The sequence below is a fragment of the Lepus europaeus genome, chromosome 3, assembly GCF_033115175.1.
Source record: "Lepus europaeus isolate LE1 chromosome 3, mLepTim1.pri, whole genome shotgun sequence".
NCBI lineage: Eukaryota > Metazoa > Chordata > Mammalia > Lagomorpha > Leporidae > Lepus > Lepus europaeus.
In genome coordinates this window covers 67,680,877-67,701,892 of record NC_084829.1, presented here as the reverse complement: position 1 = coordinate 67,701,892, position 21,016 = coordinate 67,680,877, and the positions used below count along the sequence as shown (strand labels likewise).

Genomic DNA, 21,016 nt, shown 5'->3' with positions numbered 1-21,016 from the left:
CCTCTCCTCTTTGTGTGTAACTCTGATTTTCAAATAAATAAATAAATCTTAAAAAAAATATAAATTTCTCCCCCAGCTTATACAAACTTCAAAAGTTCATTTTAGTATATACAGTTCCATTTTTTTCAACCTTAAATCATACAGTTTTAAGCTATTTTCACTTACTACAGCATCAAACATTTTTTGAGAATACCATTCTTGAGGTAGCCTAGCCTTTTTAGATTATGAATGTTTCAAAATTTGTTTAACCACACATTAGATATCTAAGTTACCATTCTCAGAATCATAACTTTCCATATGAATCTCTGATTACTTCTTTGGTATATTATTTGTTTGGTACATACTGAGAAGAGATATTCTTGGGCTTTAGAGATATCCTGCCAAACTAATCTCTGGAAAGGACTACAAAGTATGAGTATCTGTAAAAAACCTCAGCCAATAAAAGGCTAAAACAGTCCTGGAATACATTGTTTCTTTGATAATGAGACTGAATATTTTTGATTTATAACTTAGTCTTTCTTGTAATTGGAAGTCGATGCTATGCTAACACGAAAAACGGTTATTACATGTTTGGTAAGAGCTCTTTAAATATTGTCATTATACCATTTTTTGTCAATTCTATGCTAATATGAAAACTAGCAATTACATTTATTAAGAGTTCTTTACTGTCACTTTATCGACTTTGTTGATGCATATGGTGTCACATACATACTAAAATTTAAATGTGTACTTAAAAAATTATCAGCAATATATATAAAAGATTTAATAAAGATGTATATAATAATATAAATTCTCTTCAGAATCTTCATCCTTCATGGCATTCTTTTCTGTATTACTCTTGTATTTTTAAAAATTATTTTTTTATTTGAAAGGCACAGTTACAGTGAGAAAGAGAGACAGAGAGGTCTTCCATCCACTGGTTCACTCCTCAAATAGCTACAATGACCAGTGCTGGGCCAGGCTGAAGCCAGGAGCCAGGAGCTTCTTCCAAGTTTCCCACATAGGTTCAGAGACCCAAATTTCCACCTGTTTACCAAGCACATCAGCAGGGAGAGGAATTCAAAGTGCAGCAGCTGGGCCTAGAAAAGGTCAGTGCCCATTTGGGATGCCAGCATCACAGGCAGCATATTTACCTGCTACATCCCAATTCTGGTCCCTTCTGTATTACTCTTTTTAAATTTTTTATTTATTTGACAGGTTATAGACAGTGAGAGACAGAGAGAAAGGTCTTCCTTCCGTTGGTTCACTCCCCAGATGGCTGCTTCGGCCGGCACTGCACTGATCTGAAGCACCGATCTGAAGCCAGGAGCCAGGTGCTTCCTCCTGGTTTCCTATGCGGGTGCAGGGCCCAAGCACTTGGGCTATCCTCCACTGCCTTCCTGGACCACAGCAGAGAGCTGGACTGGAAGAGGAGCAACCGGGATTAGAACCTGGTGCTCATATGGGATGCCGGCGCCACAGGCGAAGGATTAACCAAGTAAGCCATGGCGCTGGCCCCCCCCTTCTGTATTACTCTTAAGAGCTTGAACTATATCTTCGAATATTTCATATGTAATTACATAATCAATTTCACACATAGCTTTTTGGGATTTTTTTGCATATATGAAATACTTTTTCGTAATTTTATTCACTTTTTATTCCCAATTAATATGTCCTGAAGACTTCACCATGAAACCAGTACCTGACCAACAAATACTTCTTGAATTAAATGATCCATGGTGAAACAGAGAGATTCACTTGATTCTTTTAAATATATTTCTCTTAAATGCATTTATAATAATTAATGTTGAAATTTTAGCATTCAAGATGTCCTAAATAGCACTCTGGCCTCAGAATCAGCCCTTAAGGCATTCAGATCTGGCTAAAAAGCCTATGAGAGTATTCCAGGCATGGAAAGCCAAGACACTCTGGCAAAAAAAAACAAAACAAAACAAAAAAACAAAACCCTAAATGAAAGATCTCTGTGAGTCAGATCCCAGTGGAAAGAACTGGCCATCAGAGGAGGCACCTTTCTCTGAAGGGAGGAGAGAACTTCCACTTTGACTATGGCCTTGTCTATATAAGATCAGAGCTGGTGAACTCAAGAGGCTTCCATAGCCTAGGCAACTCATGACAAGAGCCTCTGGTGATTACTAATGTCATAAATAAGATTGTCAATTGTTAATTCAACAATGGGAGTCACTGTGCACTTACTCCCCATGTAGGATCTCTGTCCTTAATGTGTTGTACAATGTGAATTAATGCTATAACTAGTACTCAAACAGTACTTTATACTTTGTGTTTCTGTGTGGGTGCAAACTGTTGAAATCTTTACTTAATATATACTAAATTGGTCTTCTGTATATAAAGATAATTGAAAATGAATCTTGATGTGAATAGGATGGGAGAGGGAGTGGGAGATGGGATGGCTGTGGGTGGAAGGGAGGTTATGGGGGGAAAAAGCTGCTATAATCCAAAAGTTGCACTTTGGAAATTTATATAAAAAAATAAAATAAAGAAATTTTTGCATTCATTTTTTCACACACATGAATATTTTTAAAAAATAGAATATTAAATAAAAGCTGCTGTGTGGAAGGTAATATGCATTTAATAAATGCTTTTTTTTTTTTTTTTTTTGACAGGCAGAGTGGACAGTGAGAGAGAGAGACAGAAAGGTCTTCCTTTTGCCGTTGGTTCACCCTTCAATGGCCACCGTGGCTGGCGTGCTGCAGCCGGCAAACCGCGCCGATCCAAAGGCAGGAGCCAGGTGCTTTTCCTGGTCTCTCTTGGGGTGCAGGGCCCAAGCACTTGGGCCATCCTCCACTGCCTTCCCAGGCCACAGCAGAGAGCTGGCCTGGAAGAGGGGCAACCGGGACAGAATCCGGCGCCCCGACTGGAACTAGAACCCAGGGTGCCAGCGCCACAGGCGGAGGATTAGCCTATTGAGCCGTGGCGCTGGCTAATAAATGCTTTTAAAACAGATTGATAAATTTAAAAAAAATTATACTGACTTAAACTGTCACCAATAATGTATGCAAATACTAGGTTCCCTATACCATGAATAATAGAGAATAGCAGTCACTTTGTTTTTTACAAATTTCATGAGCAAAAAACCCATTTTACTATTCAAATCTGCATTTTGGTTTTCAGTAAGAGCAAGTATCATTTTGATAATTAACCTGTTCTGCTAAGAACTGCTTATTTGTACATTGCTTCTATATATTGCTTCCTCACAAAAGGTGTTGTTTTGAAATGGACAGATGGCAGCTCCTTAATATTGTGAGCATTAATCATTTGTTTTAGATACAGCAAAGATTCTCTTATATATTCCTTACTTTCAACTTAATTTATGGTGTATTTTGTTACAAAGACATTTCAAATCATCAATATCTTATTTACTTTTTTTGTTCTTTACTTTAGTCTGAAGAAGGTATTCCATATTCCAAGATAAGATTGCTTATATTTACACATATATGAAGCTAATTTCCTCCTAATATTTTTGGACATTTAACTCCTTAGTTCATTTAGAACTGCTTCTGTAGCTTGGAAAGAAGAGCTAAGCTTACCATGCTATTTCTTTTTTTTTTTTTTCCAAGATTTATTTATTTACTTAAAGTCTGAGTTACAGAGACAAAGGGAGACAGAAAGAGAAGAGATCTTCCATCTGCTGGTTTACTCCCTAACTGACTGCAACACTAGGAGCCAGAAGCTTCATCCAGGTCACTCACATGGGGGTTAGGGGTCTAAACACTTGGGCCATCGTCTGCTGCTTTTTCCAGGCTATTAGCGGGGAGCCAAATCAGAAGTAGAGAAGCCAGGATACACGCTGGCACCCATATGGGATCCCAGCAACGCTGGTAGTGGCTTTAACTTGCTACGCTATGCCGGCACCTACCACACCATTTATAAACTCCAATATTCTTGATATTTTATTATAAACTCAATTATTAAATATACTGATGACTATTTTCAAGATATTTAGTTCCACTTGTCTTTATATTCTCTTAGAATAGAACAAAAATCTACCTTTTTAAAAATAATTCAATCATTTTAAGATTGATTTATTGATTTGAAAGGCAGAGGTATAGAGAAAGAGAGAGGAAGAGACAGAGAGATCTTCCATCTGCTGGTTCACTTCCCAAATGGTCATGACAATGGGAACTGAGCTAATCCAAAGACAGGAGTTAAGTAAGAGCTTCTTCTGGGTATCCCACATGAGTGCAGGGGCCCAAGCACTTGGGCCATCTTCCACTGCTTTCTCAGGTACATTAGCCAGGAGCTGCATTGCAAGTGGGGAAGCCGGGACTAGAACTTGTGCCCATACGCGATGCTGGCGCCATAGTACCAGCCCCTTACCTTATTTCTATTATTATAGTATTATAAATACTTTAGTATCCACTTGGTTGAGTTCTTATACATTTATGTTATTATTTATTTAAAGGTTTTTCTCCTAACTATCCTTATGCTTTTTATAATGATTTAAAAAATAAATGTAAAATTCTCACTAGGATTTTGATTTAGACTTATTAATATGATACACTTAAAAACATACTTTTTGGTGATTGTCTATGCTGGCATATCATCTTTACTCAAGTTTTATTTAAATTCAGTGAAACACTAGATTTTGCATATTAATTAGATACATTGTAAGATTATTTTTAAGCATTTACTATTCTTTGGAGCAACAATATTATAAGGACATTGGTGATTTCTCAAAGAAAATATTTATCTTCTTTGAATTATGTTAAAATTTCTCGATAGTAAACAAAATTTCTTATATAGCCTGCACTGTATAATTTTTAAGAAGATAAATTTATCAAAAGTCTAGTTCTCATTCAAATTTATAATAGAAATACATTCCATATCAAATACATATTTTTATTTGATTTATATCTCTGATGTTTTTCCCTTAATAGTTGACCAAAAGCAAACAGTGAATTTAAAATAATGAAAATATTTAATTTCTTGACAAAAAAGAAAAGAAAAATTTACTCATGTAATTGCAAAAATGAACTGGAAAAACAGTCTGATACAAAAATTAATTTGCTGAAATAAAACAAATTTTCATTTTTAAACAATAACATTTTATAAAATTATGCACGTTTAAGTGGCATTTTAGAAATCCGTCCAGAAAATGTTTGACTGAAGTAGAAGAAATATACAAGAAATATACACTTTTGATTGGTTGATATCTTTGTTATCTCATTTATAATAATAATAATAATAATAATAATAATAATATAGTTTTAAAAAGATAAGTTAACTTCATGGTAAAGTCAAATGCATATAACCAACTAAGGTGTGGTTCTACCATAGTCGACCACTTCATATTTGTATTTTGGGAAAGATAAACAATTACTTAAAATTCTATCTTTAGACAAAATATTTAGAATAGGAAACAGAGGTCACTCAAATAAGTTAATAATGTGAATTTCAAAAATCCAAGTACCTTTACTTCTTCACATAGTTCAGTAAGTCGAGCTTCTACATCCATTTCCTCTGAAATGAGTAAAGAGTAATTAGAGGAAATATTTCAATGTTAGATCCAAAAATTATCTTGGAAATTATAAAAGTAAATTAAATTCCCTTTTAAAACTCCATAATATTAAGAACTATCTGGACTATATTCACTGAATTAAATTTCAATGTAGTGTATTTTCATGAACACATTAATTATGTATACAATGGGATAATCAACTTAATTCTGTTGTGATTATAAAATAGTGTTTCATTTTTCACAAGAAGCCAACGTTATCAAGAAAACATTGACTATATCTGTAAAGTAACTTACACAGCTGTGTCACAGTAAAGACAAAACATCTAAGTAGGTTTTACTGCATTTCATGTTTTGTTATTTCCACTAAAGTTTTGTGTTATATGTATGTGTGCCTGTTTCAACAAATGCTATTCCTAAAAAGTACAAATAAATTTCATTTTTATAACAGAATCATTTTTAAAAGATACGTGGAGTGCTGGCTATTTAATAAAAATGAAAGACAAAATTCTTTTCAATAAGAAGTTCTTCATTTGGTTTAATAAATTTAGCTTTCCATAAGATTCTTAAACTTGGGCAAATTTTTGCCTAATATCCTGGCTTAATGAATGCCACAATTATCTATAAAAGAGTGTAGGGATTTGTAATTAAAACTGATAATATAGGGTACTTCAAAAGGTCCACAGAAAACTCAAATTTAAAGTTTGTTTTAGTGCAGATGAATTCTGAAATCCATGCATACAAGGGGTCTTCAAAAATTCGTGGAAATGCACATTATAAAAAAAGTATGCAAGGATTTAAAGAATTCTTTGTACCAAATAAATCTGTCTTTTAATTCTATTTTCCATGAACTTTTGAAGTTCCTTCATAGTTATAAGGGAATACAAAAACCAAATACAAAGATTTATTAATTAGTTATTTTTATGCAGGGAAGGACTCACACTAAGACCTGAAACATCACCTTTAGATATACTTAATTCATAACTAGAATTCAAATTTAAAAGCATTCTTGTAAAAGGACTGTAACAGCATAGTAAATCATTTCACTGTCAGATAAATCAGTGACTTCTAATATCGGCTTTTCCAAAACTATAAGGATTAGCATTTGACCCTACATTAAATTCACAGCTTCCATACACTAATATCCACTTTCATATTATTCATGATCTTTCATATGGTAGAACAGAATCAGTAAAATTGGGTTTAATAGGTTACATTTCAACTTTGAATTTAAAAAATCAGAAATAAACTCAATATATTTTTCTAATATTTACACACTAGATCCTGAATGCATAAAGTGGTACATTTGATGTGGCCAGTGTTACTTCAGAGTTACTTCAATGCAAACAGTATTTAAAAGAATATTTAAAGGCAAAACCTAATTTCTAAATTTTAGAATTGAAATGATCTCAAATGACTTAGAATTTTTAAATGAGTTTAAAATCTAGTTGTACACAAATGTATAAATGTGACAATTATCTTATAGAAGTCCTTTTGGGGAGGTGGAGGTTGGCTCCTCTGATAATCCAAAGTTACAATCTAAAACATATCCTTCAATATTTTTCAAATACACACACAAACAAAATTAGTTTTGGAGTCAGATTTTATAAGAATAAGATAGCTACATAATATTTCTTGATGTAGGTGCATCAAAATTTCTTTATTCCAACCTTTACCCAAGTAATGAGAATTTTCTTATTTATATTTGTAGTGTTTTGCCACTATCGACAATACTAAAATATGCTTATACATATATCTTTATATACTAGTACATCATTTCTTTGATATAGGCTTACAAGAAATGGGGCTGCTAAGACAAAGAACCTTATACTTATTTTCTCTTTCCATCCATTCAATCTCTCAACAGGTACTCATAAACACAGTGCTATGTTTTAAGGATAAAAGACATCTTAATAGAAGTGTTTATAAAGTAACTTTATTGTGTGTTTAAGTCAAGTCCTTTTCCACTCAACTAAATCTGGTTCTTTCTGTACACATATCTTAATAATGTTATTAAGTGGCATTCTGTTCAACTATTTAGAATGCTCACATACAAATCAACAGGAAGGCAATACAACAGTTTAAACTAGTATTATGTTTAATCACTAAAAAGAACAATAAAACATGTTATAAGTAGCCACAATTTCATAATATGAATTCTATGATTTTACAGTAATTTTATATGAGAGTATAAAGCTATATTCCAAAAGTGATTATAATAAACTTTTTTTTCCATTCTGAAAAAAAATTGGTTTCTCTTATTAGTTTTACTGAAAACTACACAATTTAAATATTTAGTTTTTATCTGAGAAATACTGAGGAATCTGGCTTCTTAATTTCCTTGTTTGTATTTCTGAAAACCGAGAAATGGATATATTGATTCTATTTCATTTTTCAAATTTCTATAGCTCTCATCATTTAAAAAAATGCAACTGAGAGTATACTAAACACAAAATAAAAGCTTTCATGTTCCTATAAAGACTAAATTATGTACTAGTACTATTTAAGAAAATTCTAAAATATATAAATATATAAATAACAAGAATAATTCCTTTAACATATATAACATATCTGGGTAGTTGTGAGCCAGTGTTGTTTTAGCTTTTTTTTTATTTAGAATAAAAACATCACTGCAAAATGATTAAAACATTTAAACCAAATCTTTATTTCTGAAAACCTTAAAACTAGCTTTACTTCTTAAATCACATATCATTATTATTGAGTCTATCCAAAGATAAGATTACTTTGAACAAATTTTAGGCAGTATAAACTACCAAGTTCTTGCAAATTTGAAAGAGCTGAGCAGAAACTCTAAGAGATTTTTACATTTAGCATTTCCAGTTTTAAATAAAAAGTTCAATATTATAAATTAATTAAAATAATCAAAACTTATTTACAAACCAGATTGAATCTAGAGGTAAGTTCTCAAATAAAAGTGGTGGGAACACACTGTACCAATATATAAATATTGATGAAATTTGATACTAATTTAAAGAGAACTCACAAACTAATTAAACGGGATTATTTACTTAACCTAATTGTAAACGTACCTACACAGGTGTCTTTCTGGGTTCGAGGCTGTTTTCTTCTGAGAAGGCGTTCATATAGGACCTGCATGTTGGTCTTGGCTAGTTATAAGGATTGCACACAGTACTAGTTACCATACTCCTTTTATAACAAAATTTACTAGAATTTTCCAACCTGTTAATAATAGACTTAGTATTGATCTGACAATGCAGTGTTAGTTAATTAGCATATCAGAATTACAAATGATGTACATTCAAGGTTACTTGTTTTTCTATTTAAATGAATGTGCTACTCAATATTTTCATAATTCAATTTTTTTTATGTTTTAATCTCTTAGACTCAGAATTTTAGTGTTGGCAGGGATCTCAAGATCAGCTAGGACAACTCCTTGCTTTAACAAGTGGCTCAGATGGTTATTTGACTTGCCAAAAAAAAAAAAACAAAAACAAAAAAACCCTAGATTCCAGAACACCTGATTCTCATTTTTTCTAAGTTCCTTACAACAAAACTGCTACTCCATTACATGTCATCAAAAAAATGTACATCATTTATTTAGGGCAAACAAAAAGGTAAAGAAGAAAGGAATTTAAAGTAGTATTATTTTAAAAGAGGGAACAAAGTTTAGATAAAATTTTTAAGCATGGTAAAGTTTAAGAATTCTAAATATATGCTTGAAAACCCAGGGAATGTGTTAAACAACAGAAGGTGAAATACATTCTCTAATCAAGAACGATTTTATATTCACTTATTAAAATTGTGAGATATAGAAGTGCTTATTAAATAGTGTATTATGGAAATATATTAGTGTCCACAATTTTATTTTGCTAGGATAAAAATTAGCCGTTTAGATAGTTCACAATATGCAACAAATGCTTTTATTTTGAATTGTTAATAGCATTTTTAGATGTTCTCCTAGAGGATGCATTCAGGAATAAAGTAAAATTCATAAGAAAGAGACAGAAAAACATAATGGCAAAGTAAAGTCTAAGAACAATGCAAAGTATCACTAATAAATATTGCTGAAGATGAATATTGCTTTTAAAAATCTCTAGGAAACTGTATAAGCTATGTGTTGATATCTATACTTTACCAAGTAATGAGAACACTACTGTGCTATTTCATTCATCCATTCATTCATACAACAAATATTTTTTGAATGAATATACATAAAGGTATTAATAATAATCTTATTCCATTATTTACTAAACTAAAACTAAAGTGTTTTTTTTTTTTTTTTTTTTGACAGGCAGAGTGGACAGTGAGAGAAAGAGACAGAGAGAAAGGTCTTCCTTTTTCCATTGGTTCACCCCTCAATGGCCGCTGCGGCCGGTGCACTGCACTGATCCGAAGCCAGGAGCCAGGTGCTTTTCCTGGTCTCCCATGCGGGTGCAGGGCCCAAGCACTTGGGTCATCCTCCACTGCCTTCCCGGGCCATAGCAGAGAGCTGGCCTGGAAGAGGGGCAACAGGGACAGAATCTGGCGCCCTGACTGGGACTAGAATCCGGGGTGCCAGTGCTGCAGGCGGAGGATTGGCCTAGTGAGCCGCGACGCCGGTAAAACTAAAGTTTAAGTTTGCTTTAGAATTCTACTTCCTGATCAAATATTTTAAATAAGTGATTTGGAATAAAGTTCACTTCATTTAGTAACTGACTCCTGTATTAGATCTATAAGCCCCAAGTAAGCCAGCTGTACCTGAGAAAAAATTGAAAATCTTATTAATAAATGAATTACCATGCTAAAATTAGATAAACAAATTGGTAATAATATGCTAACATTAGGCTGTTAAAAATAAATATTTGCCTTTGCAAAGAGAAACTTTTAAATCACTAGTTATAAATATTGCCAATTAATATGTTTCCTTTCAGAGAAACACTTTTTTTCTAGGTTAGGTTGTGGTTCATGTGTTTATTCATTTGTAAATATTACATATTAAGTCTACCTGAAAATTATATGCATACATCTTTCTTACATAAGCCGTTGTCATATACTAAAACCATTATAAGCCTTGTCTTCCTATGAGTTTCTCCTGCCCACTCCCGTGTTGGGCTGATTTCTTACTACTTTTGCTGTGAGAGGACATGAAGATAAAATTCTTAAAAATAGTGACTTTAAAACAGTGCCCATTGTTCCTGGGCACCTAGAACAATGCCTTACACAGTAGGTGCTCATAAAAAACCCAAGGGAATTATACTGTTTAGAAGTATCATTCCTATAATTCCTTGATTTCCCTTGCCTTTGGGTTTCCTTACCTTTTCTTACTCCTGTACCACTCTTGATTCTTTTCAATCTCCTTACCTTGCAAAGGGAAACTACTACTTATTGATAAAACCAAAATGAGTAAGTAACATCACTGTCTCCAAACTTGCACTTTTAAGCACAAGATAATGATTCCTGAATTCTACTGCAGTATTCCACACTGAAACCGTTAACACATTTTCTTGTAGAAACATCATTAAAAATGGCTTTTTAGGTTTTACATTATTACTTTTCAGGTACATGATTTTATCCTTCATTAATATTCTAGTTTAATAAATCTAACTAAAATTTATAATGCAATTCTCCAATGAAAATGTCCTGGAATTACAAAGCACTAAATTAAAAAATATTGGTACATAATTTTTTTGTTTACTGAGGATAAGGGAAAACCTAAATTAGCTCTACTTCACAAATGATTCTTTTGTTTTCAAAAGAGAACATTTAAAGAAAATTTACATTGGAGACAGCAGGCTCCTCCAGAATTTATCTGAAGTGGTAAGGAAAAAAGAGAAAGTTTTAGAGAATAGAGATCAAAAGGTGATCCTTTCCCCACTACCATTTTTATTTTGAAGAAGAATGCATGGTCAAAAATGAATTAACTCATTTTCCTACTTCTTGCCTATCAGTGTAAACTTTTGGATTACTGACTCCAGCATTCCAGTCAAATTATTGACATCAGTCTGGTCAAGTCACAACACTGTGACCTGCACTGACTGAATAACTGGATTAACCAAACCCATGACGGTAGTCCCTCAGAGGCTGTGCCACAGAATCCAGCATTTTTTCAGGTGGAAATGAAATAGGGTACAAAATTCTCATACTTTCTGGCAGTTCTTTTGTCACCTAAAACAACTATAAAAGTTGCCTAATTAATCTCAAATCCAAGAACTATTTTCACTGACAGTGATTATTTTAGAAAGTACATGAATATTATTAAAAGATCTTAAGGAACAAAGTTATAAGCATAGAATTTTGATTAAATGAAAGCTGAAAAGTGATTCCTGATCTATTCAAATATATAATAAAAAATGTAGTTTGAAGAGATCAGTAAAATGTATATCTTAGTGATAAGTTGATATATGAAAATAAAAGCTTCCAAACTAACATAAAAAGTCTGAATAAAAACATGTTTTATAAAATCATAATAATTTATCTTCTATGAAATGATATATGTAAAAACATTTTTCAAAAAACCAAATGGTATAAAAAAGAACATATGATTTTCATTATGAACTGCAGCATATATGCAGATACTAAATTTGGATTAAAACTGAAGCTTGTTTTTTTTTTAATGATTTAAAAATTTCTCAAAATGTTAAACCACTGAGTAATGTCATTATCCCCAAAAGTAAAATAAAAGGAATAGAGATTTGAGAGATCTTAAAATCAAATGTATATAAAAATGGCCCAAGTATCTATACTCTGTTTAGATTGTAAAATATCTGAAAGTATGGATTTAATTTACCTTTTTATGATTCTGTAGGCAATTACATTTGTTTTCTAATATATTTCTTGCTTAAGTATCAAGAGAAGTATATTAAGATGTTCTCTTTAAAAAATTTATCAAAAGACTTAATTCAAACTTAGCACCAACATGTTAATTCTCAGTAGAATGAAAAAATTTTAAAAATTGGATAAAGTGATTATTAAAGTTTGAAAAAGAAGAAATAAAGAAGCAAAAGTAAATCATGTGAACATTATAGTTTTAGTATAGAAAAATTGTGGTGAAGCTGATGACTAGCAATCTAAAAATGAAGGGAATGGCTTGAAATGTACGATAGGTCTGGCTACTTTTAACATACCCAGTTCTAGTTTCTGACAAGAGGGAATCTCTTCTGTTACCGTAATGAAGTAGCTGTGCAATCCCTTGAAGGCCAGCAGCAAAGTGGCACAAAGTGTATAATGAAACCGATAGGCATGACGCAGGAAGGAATCTGCAATGATGAAGCTGCAACCCTAAACAAAGAACAGATTCAGGATACAGAGTGTTAGTAACAAAAAATTAAAAAATACTACATGTGAAACTTGGGAAAATAAAAAACATATGCCAAAGTATCTATCAGTTACAGTTATTCCAAAACATATATGACATTCAGCAATACTTTAGAATTATTCATACAATTTAACAATAACACTATAGTTTCAGTTATAGTAATTTTTAATAAAAAGCAGACTAAATTAAGATTGTTTTAAAATCACATGAGATTCATATTATATTTGGACTAAAGGGCAAGCACTCTGCTTTTATAGCATATTGCTCCTTTCCTTTGATAGTAATAACTATACTTGCACTACTCTAAGCTGGGTTTCAATAATAATTGAAATAATTCTACCAGGTCTGTATGGAAGCAAGGGATGACAGCACAAGTCAATAAAAGAAACTAGCTGTCAAAGATCTCTTGTAAAATGTTGAAGTATCAGGTTAGTTCTCATAACAGTCAATTGGAACCAACCAATTTATAAAAATCATATGTAATTAGTTGCTGAGCTCAAACAACGAAAGAAATTACATCCACAGATAAAATAATTACAAATATTCCTTTCAAAATAAGGAAGAAAAGTAATTTATAAACATATTCAGCTCTTACATCAGGTGATAACTGTTTTGTGTAGTTAATACCAAAGACCACACTTTCAAGAGTAGGAATCACAGAATCTTTGTTTTGTGCTGGTGCAGTTCTATTTAACCAAGTAGTCTTCACAGGGCGAGGAAAGCTGGAGGAGTAAGTTTTACATTATTACTCTCTTAATAGTATATTTAAATGTAAATCAAATATTTATAAAAGAAAATATCTTACAAGAACAGAAAAGCAAGGGTTTTGCCAGGTTATGAAGGCACAAGAATTCTTAATTTTACCTTTAATAATCTGAATAGTTAAGAAAAAATTCAATAAATATTTTTTAAAACCCAAAACTAGATGCTTAAGATTATTTCTCTATGACTGGGTTTCAGAAAGTCTCAAAGAACTCTAAAGACAAAACAGAATGGATCCAGAGTAGCTAAATAACAAATAAGAATCTAACTTTAATTTGGAATCCTGTCAGAACTAATTATCAAAATTTAAAATAAAAAAGCTCTTACTTAAATGTAGCAAAATTGCTAAATTTCTCTGATGACTATTTCTCAAAAATAAGATTTTCTTCCCCTTAATTCTCTTCACTAAAAAGTTACTAGCTCTATCGAGACAACTTTCATAAAGTTTCATGGTATACTTTCAATCATATATTACATAAACTACCTCTGTTAGTATAAACAGTGCCTTTAGCATTCCATACAGTCCACAGAGTAACAGTATATTTCTTTTTGAATGTTTAAAAGTCATAAAAAATTACAAGCATTTGGGCAGTTTGGGAGTTTAGCAATAGGGAAAAGACAGGAAAGTAAATCAATGTTGACATAAGCAGAAAGCAGCCTTAGCAAAATTAATTTGCCTTGCAAAAATAAAATATCTTTACCCCAGCAAAAAAAGGGAGCTACAAGTCAATGATAAATTCTACTTGCTACGGTGTAATTTTGAAAATTGAACCACTGGGGCTGGTGCTGTGGCACAGCAGGTTAAAGCCATGGCCGAAGCGCCAGCATCCCATATAGGTGCCGGTTCTAGTCCTGGCAGCTCCACTTCTGACCTAGCTCTCTGCTATGGCCTGGGATTGCAGTAGAAGATGGCCCAAGTCCTTGGGCCCCTGCACCCATGTGGGAGACCCAGAGGAAGCTCCTGGCTTTTGGCTTCGGACCGGCGCAGCTCTGGCTGTTGCGGCCATCTGGGGAGTAAACCAGCAGATGGAAGACCTCTCTCTGTCTCTACCTCACTCTGTACTGTCTTTCAAATAAATAAAATCTTTTTTTTTTTTTTTTTGACAGGCAGAGTGGACAGTGAGAGAGAGACAGAGAGAAAGGTCTTCCTTTGCCGTTGGTTCACCCTCCAATGGCCGCCGCGGTAGGCGCGCTGCGGCCGGCACACCACGCTGATCCGATGGCAGGAGCCAGGTGCTTCTCCTGGTCTCCCGTGGGGTGCAGGGCCCAAGCACTTGGGCCATCCTCCACTGCACTCCCTGGCCACAGCAGAGAGCTGGCCTGGAAGAGGGGCAACCGATAAATCTTAAATAAATAAATAAATAAATAGAGTGAAAGAGTGGACAATGATTTAAAAAGAAAAAGAAAATTGAGCCATAAAAGCTACACTTTAAAAATTCAAATATAAGACATGTAAAACACAGGCTAAGAAAGAAATATGAAACCCATCTATTTCAAATAATTGATGTAATCTCCCTAGTTGGGTTGACCGTAGAAACTGTTTTATATAAAGCTGACATTTTAAAAGGGAATGCTATAACTTAAAAATGTTACGTGTATGTAGAGGATAGAAATCTATGATAAGAGAACACCAGGAAAACTTGTTGAAGCACAATAGTGAGGAATGTGACCCTCAGACATGACCCCTCTACCAGCAGGCCACCAGCAAATGCTTTCCCTTCCCCTTCCCTTGCTCCCCGTTTCCAACTTCTCATTTATGGGCAGAGGAAGTCAGGGAAAGATGCTGCTTCTTTCAGGGCAAAGTCCTAGCAGCAAAAGAGGAGAGACAAGGGCCCACAGCAGTAAAGTAAAGAACAGCAAGCTCAGCTGCTGCAGGCGCCTTGTTTCCCTTTCCGGTCACTGACCACAGCCAACAGTTCATTCTCTTGGCCTTTGATTCCCAGCCAATAATGTCTTCTCCCAGCACATGGTTTCTAAGAGATGAGCTGCCCCTTTCTCCCATTAGTCTGTGGCAAAAACTGCTACGTTGCAAGAGGAAGCAGACATTTAAACCACTAGGATTAGTGATGTGAATATCACCATTCTGTTTAACCAGGCCATTAGAAAGCAACATTAATAACTTGGGAAGAGCTCTATGAACTGTTTGCATAATCTTCAGGAGAAAAACTCAGCTAGTTTTTTAAAGACAGTTTTGATAAGTTTTTTAAAAGGAATGATGAAAACAGTTTAATTAGGGATTCTTATTGAAACTACATAAAGAAGAGATTCAGAAAACTACAGTAATGTATTTCGTAACAAGACAAACTTTTAGCATTAAAACCTAACACATAAATCAAATAAAAGCAATACTGTATGTTATTTATTTGAAAGTTATATTGCAAAAAAACCATTTTCTTATACAATTAGTTTCATTTAGTTATAATCATATTACATACTAACCTAATCAAGAACTTCCAAAAAGTTTTATAGAGGTTTACAATAGAATTACATGTAATAAATACCTTCACATTTACAAAAGCTATCATAACTGAGGACAACCTCTCAAAGGTCTAAGAGCTAAAACAAAGATGGCAAACACTGGTAAAAAATTTCACTATAGGCCGGCACCGTGGCTCACTTGGCTAATCCTCCTGGGTGCCGGCACCCCAGGTTCTACTCCCGGTTAGGGCACTGGATTCTGTTCCCAGCTGTTCCTCTTCCAGTCCAGCTCTCTGCTGTGGCCCAGGAAAGCAGTGGAGGATGGCCCAAGTGCTTGGGCCCTGCAATCGCATGGGAGACAAGGAGGAGGCACCTAGCTCCTGGCTTTGGATCAGCACAGTGTGCCGGCCATAGCGGCCATTTAGGGGGTGAACCAAGAGAAAAAGGAAGACCTTTCTGTCTCTCTCACTGTCTATCTCTTCCTGTCAAAAAAAAAAAAATTTCACTATAGAAGACAGAAGGTAAAGCAAGTCATCAGGAGAAATACTTTTCCTGGCCATGTGCTCTCATGGAACTGGGTCAACATGATCTCTATGTGAGAGATTAGGGAGCAACATAATGGAAAGGGTTCTCAATTAGTTTTTAAAACAATGCAAAGATCTGCAGGAGGCCATTATTTGTGATTAATATATTGAATTATGTTGGGTTTCTACAAATTCTAAGGGTAATTATGCAAAATGACCAATTTAGGTTCTGATAAATCAGTCTACCATCACATCCCTTAAACATCATCTCTATATTAGTTGTTGCAATCAGATAAAGTCTACATTTCAGAAATCAAATAAATTCTGGGTGTTTTTCATAAAATACTGCTTTTATGTGTCAATCCATGCTACAAGGATGATGTTTCATTGTAAGAACTGAAGATCTTGAATTGTATTCTTAAATTAACAAAAGGTAACCTATCGCCCCATGGAAGTAGACAGAAAAAACAACTATCTGAAAGCATTACAATTCAAATTATTATATACTTTTAAGCTAGAATATTACATGGTATCATTTTAAAAGGCTTAATAAAAAGAATCTATAAAACTGGCAAATAACTTACAAAGGAATAATTACTGTGGGGGATAGAGTTAAGGAGGTAAAATCAGTCTATCCAAAAGAGACAAAGAAAAAAACTAAGGGAAAAAATTAATATATTTTTCCAGAGAATGAGCAGCAACTGACTAGCACTGCACAAAAATACAGGTATAGACTAAACAATTTTGTACGGTTACTTCTAGGTCACATTTTTTTTCTTGGTCAAATTATTTGGGATTGATAAAGATTACCACAAACTTCCATAAAAAAAATGTATCAGTCTAATTTTCCATACTCTTGATTTTTATTATTTTATTCTTTTAAACAAAGATATTACATTAGTAATGACCAGAGTATTGGTTAAGTTTACCTTATTAGTGGCTGGTGTAGTGCAACCAATGATGCATGGATTGTAACAGACACAACAGAAAGGTGGAAATAGTCAAACATAACATTAACATGATGATGGAGGCCTCTATGGAGGCTAAAGTGCAGCTTCAATGTTCGGCTACTTATCAGTTGCAAGGCATTCAAATCGTCTGTCCTATAAAAAACAATATATTTGCATGTAAGTGTGAAATATTTAGTATTTTAAACTATTAAAAACACTTAATTACTTTTTTAAAAAGATTTTTTAAAATTTATTTTTTTTGTCTTTTTCAACTTTTATTTAATAAATATAAATTTCCAAAGTGCAACTTTTGGATTATAGTGGCTTTTTCCCCCATAACCTCCCTCCCACCCACAACCATCCCATCTCCCACTCCCTCTCCAATCTCATTCCATCAGGATTCATTTTCAATTCTCTTTATATACAGAAGATCAATTCAGTATATATTAAGTAAAGATTTCAACAGTTTGCACCCACACAGAAACACAAAGTGTAAAGCACTGTTTGAGTACTAGTTATAGCATTAATTCACATCGAACAACACATTAAGGACAGAGATCCTACATGGATGGGGAGTAAGTGCACAGTGACTCCTGTTGTTGATTTAACAACTGACGCTCTTATTTATGACGTCAGTAATCACCCTAGGTCTTGTCATGAGCTGCCAAGGCTATGAAAACCTCTTGAGTTCACCAACTCTGATCTTATTTAGACAAGGCCATAGTCAAAGTGGAAGTTCTCTCCTCACTTTAGAGAAAGGTACCTCCTTCTCTGATGGCTGTTCTTTCCACTGGGATCTCACTCAGAGAGATTTAGCTCATTTTTTTTGCCACAGTGTATTTTGAACAGTCATGAGTACCTAAGGAGTTTTTGTTTGATCATCTACTTACGAATAATCTCCATCTGTGAAGTGTAGATCTAAGGATAATAGAAAATTCATTTCCTCAAGAGTTTCTTCAATCTGAAGAGAAATTGTAAGATACTTTTTGAATATTTATAGAAATTTAGAAATATGCCTTCAGACTTTACAAAAAAATGTATCTAAATGTATATAAGGACATGCTTACCTTTTTTTCATCCAACAACATTTTAACTTTGAAGATCATAACATCATTTAAAACAACCTCTTCATTTTTGTAAAGAATTTGAAATGTTTTACTACAAATCAGAGAATCATGGACTGAAGCTGGAAAGGCTAAAGTTATACCTAAAACAAGTAAGATATATAATTGACAGGTAAAAGGCAAAGTACAATACTATATGTAAATTAATACATTTCTTTAAAATACTTTAAGATTGAATATATTATTATTCTGAGGGCATTACTATTTTATATAGTATTGGAACAGTTCTGAAAGTTCACTAATTTCTTTGATAAAATGAATAAATTATAATTACAAAATTAGTTTATATCTTACCTTAACTTGCAAGATAAATAAGTAGATATTTAAGTGGTCTGTATATCACAGTTTTCTACAGCTGAATGGTAAATAATTTGGCTGAGAAACCGGCATTGTGGTGTTGGGTAAAGCTGCTGCCTGTGAGGCAGGCATTCCACATGGGTGCTGGTTCTAGTCCCAGCTGCTTCACTTCTAATCCAGCACCCTGCTAATGAGTCTGGCAAAGCAGCAGCAGGTGACCCAAGTCCTTGAGCCCCTGCACCCACATGGGAGACCCAGAAGAAGCTCCTGGCTTTGGTCTGGCTCAGCTCTGGCTGTTGCAACCACTTGAGGAGTGAGCCAGCAGATAGATGATCTGTTTCTCTAACTCTGCCTTTCAAATAAAATAAATCTTTAAAAAAAAAAAAAAAAAAAAAAAAAAAGAACCACACAGAATTTGGCTGGTATTTGTCCTGATTGCTAGGAAATAAGTTCTAAACTCTCAGGATAAAAAATTTGGCTAGCCAAATTTTCCCCAGGTTTTGGGATGTAGCCTCTAAATATCTGGTGAACTTTGATAGTTTAATAATGAATTGAATCATGGTTGCCCCTAGGTAGTTTATGCTAAGGAGATGATTCAAGATGGGGGCTGGTTATACCCGCAAGAGCACTATGTGATTAGAGTTGTTTCCTAGCCAGATGATACAATTTCAATATCCAGAGAGGAAAGGAGGACTGGAGACTGCTCCGTGGCGGATGATTCAAATCATCTTGCCTACATAACGAAACATCAATAAAAACTCTGGATATTGCAGTGTGACTGAGTGTCCCCAGTTGGAAATATCCTGTATAAATACTGTTACTTATCAATGTTAAAGGATAGGAGGGGGAATGCATCCTGACTCCATGGGGAGAAAACAACAGTTCCCATCTAGGACCCTGCCAGACCAGCCCTATGCATCTTCTCTTTTGGCTCATTCTGATTTGTGTCCTTTGGCTATAATGACACTGTATCTTTCTGGAGTTAGCTAAGTTGTTCTAGTGAATTATTACCCATGAGGGAATAATGGGAATACCTGCTTGAAGCCAGGTAGTAAGAAGTGAGGTTAGATGGTAGATCACTGGACTTTACTGATATCTGAAGTGAATGCAGTGTTGTGGAAGTTCATATTCTCAATTTGTGAAATTTGGTTTATCTTTGGTCAGTCATGTCAGGCCATTGCAATAGTCCACTTATTGTCATCTTAATACCCTATCATCCAGAAACAACGTGAGAAACAATGGAAGGAAACTGTTAAGTATTCAAGGTAGAGAACAAGCAAGGCAGCCTTGGAACCCAAAGTGGGATATCAGAGCCCAGCTGGAGAAAGCAATGTGTCCATGTTGGGTGGCAGCCTGATGTCACAGTCCATGTGAGTGAGAAGGGCAGCTTGGAATGAAGTGTCAAAAGCTGATCAGGGTGAGGAGGGCAACCTAACTGAAGGGGTGACTGAGAGCAAGATACTGGAGCCAAAGTAAGACAAGGAGAGAAATTGAGTGGTAGGGCATATAAGCCCTGGGGGATGGAACCCAAGTAAGGGTGTTCTTGCAGAGAAGTGGCTTGGTGAACGGTATGGGAGTCCAAAGTAATGAGAAAATTTCCACGTGCAGATGGGGGTAAAAGAAGGGTTGAGAGAGGCAGCTTGACACTCTACTGGAGTCTAAGTAAGGTGAGGACACACGTGAAGAAAGATCTCCTGGCACAAGACCTTGGTGAGTCCAAGTCAGGTGAGAAGCGTATCCACAAAAGCACATAAACTGGCATGAGATGAAGTCAAAGTAGAACCAGGGGAGCGTCCATGAAGGAAAAGGAGTAGTGACAGGAGTTGGTCAAATAGGAAAAATAGACTCAGGATAGTAGAAGCCAGTTTTCTTAACCTTCAGAGAAAGTGTATACAAATGTTGAAAAACTACTTTTAAAACATTTCAAGAAGAAAAAGTTCTTTATATTGTAACTTTTCTGTAAGTTTGAAATGCTTCAAAAATAAAGGGAAGAGAAACACAAGGGGTCAGAAACTCAATTTCTGAATATTTCAGGGAAGAGTTGAGGAAAGGAAGAAATTTTCCTCTATAGAAAAAGCACATTTTGGGGCCGGTGGTGTGGCGCAGTGGGCCTGAAGCACCGGCATCCTGTACGGGCGCCGGTTCTAGTCCTGGCTGCCCCTCTTCCAATTCAGCTCTCTGCTGTGGCCTGG

The 21,016-nt window shown here is 34.4% G+C and overlaps 1 protein-coding gene across 7 annotated transcripts in view; it reads right to left on the bottom strand.

Annotated features, from left to right (window-relative positions):
- FAM135A (family with sequence similarity 135 member A) overlaps nucleotides 1-21,016 on the bottom strand; it is a 126,848-nt gene that overhangs the window by 45,380 nt on the left and 60,452 nt on the right. For 3 of the 7 annotated variants that reach the window (XM_062186335.1, XM_062186336.1, XM_062186338.1), the window contains 7 exons: nucleotides 18,471-18,610; nucleotides 18,294-18,364; nucleotides 17,383-17,556; nucleotides 13,345-13,471; nucleotides 12,559-12,712; nucleotides 8,524-8,601; nucleotides 5,429-5,478 (listed from right to left, as the gene is read on the bottom strand). In XM_062186335.1, the coding sequence (XP_062042319.1) occupies nucleotides 5,429-5,478; nucleotides 8,524-8,601; nucleotides 12,559-12,712; nucleotides 13,345-13,471; nucleotides 17,383-17,556; nucleotides 18,294-18,364; nucleotides 18,471-18,610 (794 nt within the window). Of the gene's footprint in view, nucleotides 1-5,428; nucleotides 5,479-8,523; nucleotides 8,602-12,558; nucleotides 12,713-13,344; nucleotides 13,472-17,382; nucleotides 17,557-18,293; nucleotides 18,365-18,470; nucleotides 18,611-21,016 lie in introns of those variants that run through there. The other 4 variants (XM_062186337.1, XM_062186339.1, XM_062186340.1 and 1 more) reach the window with 3 other exon arrangements.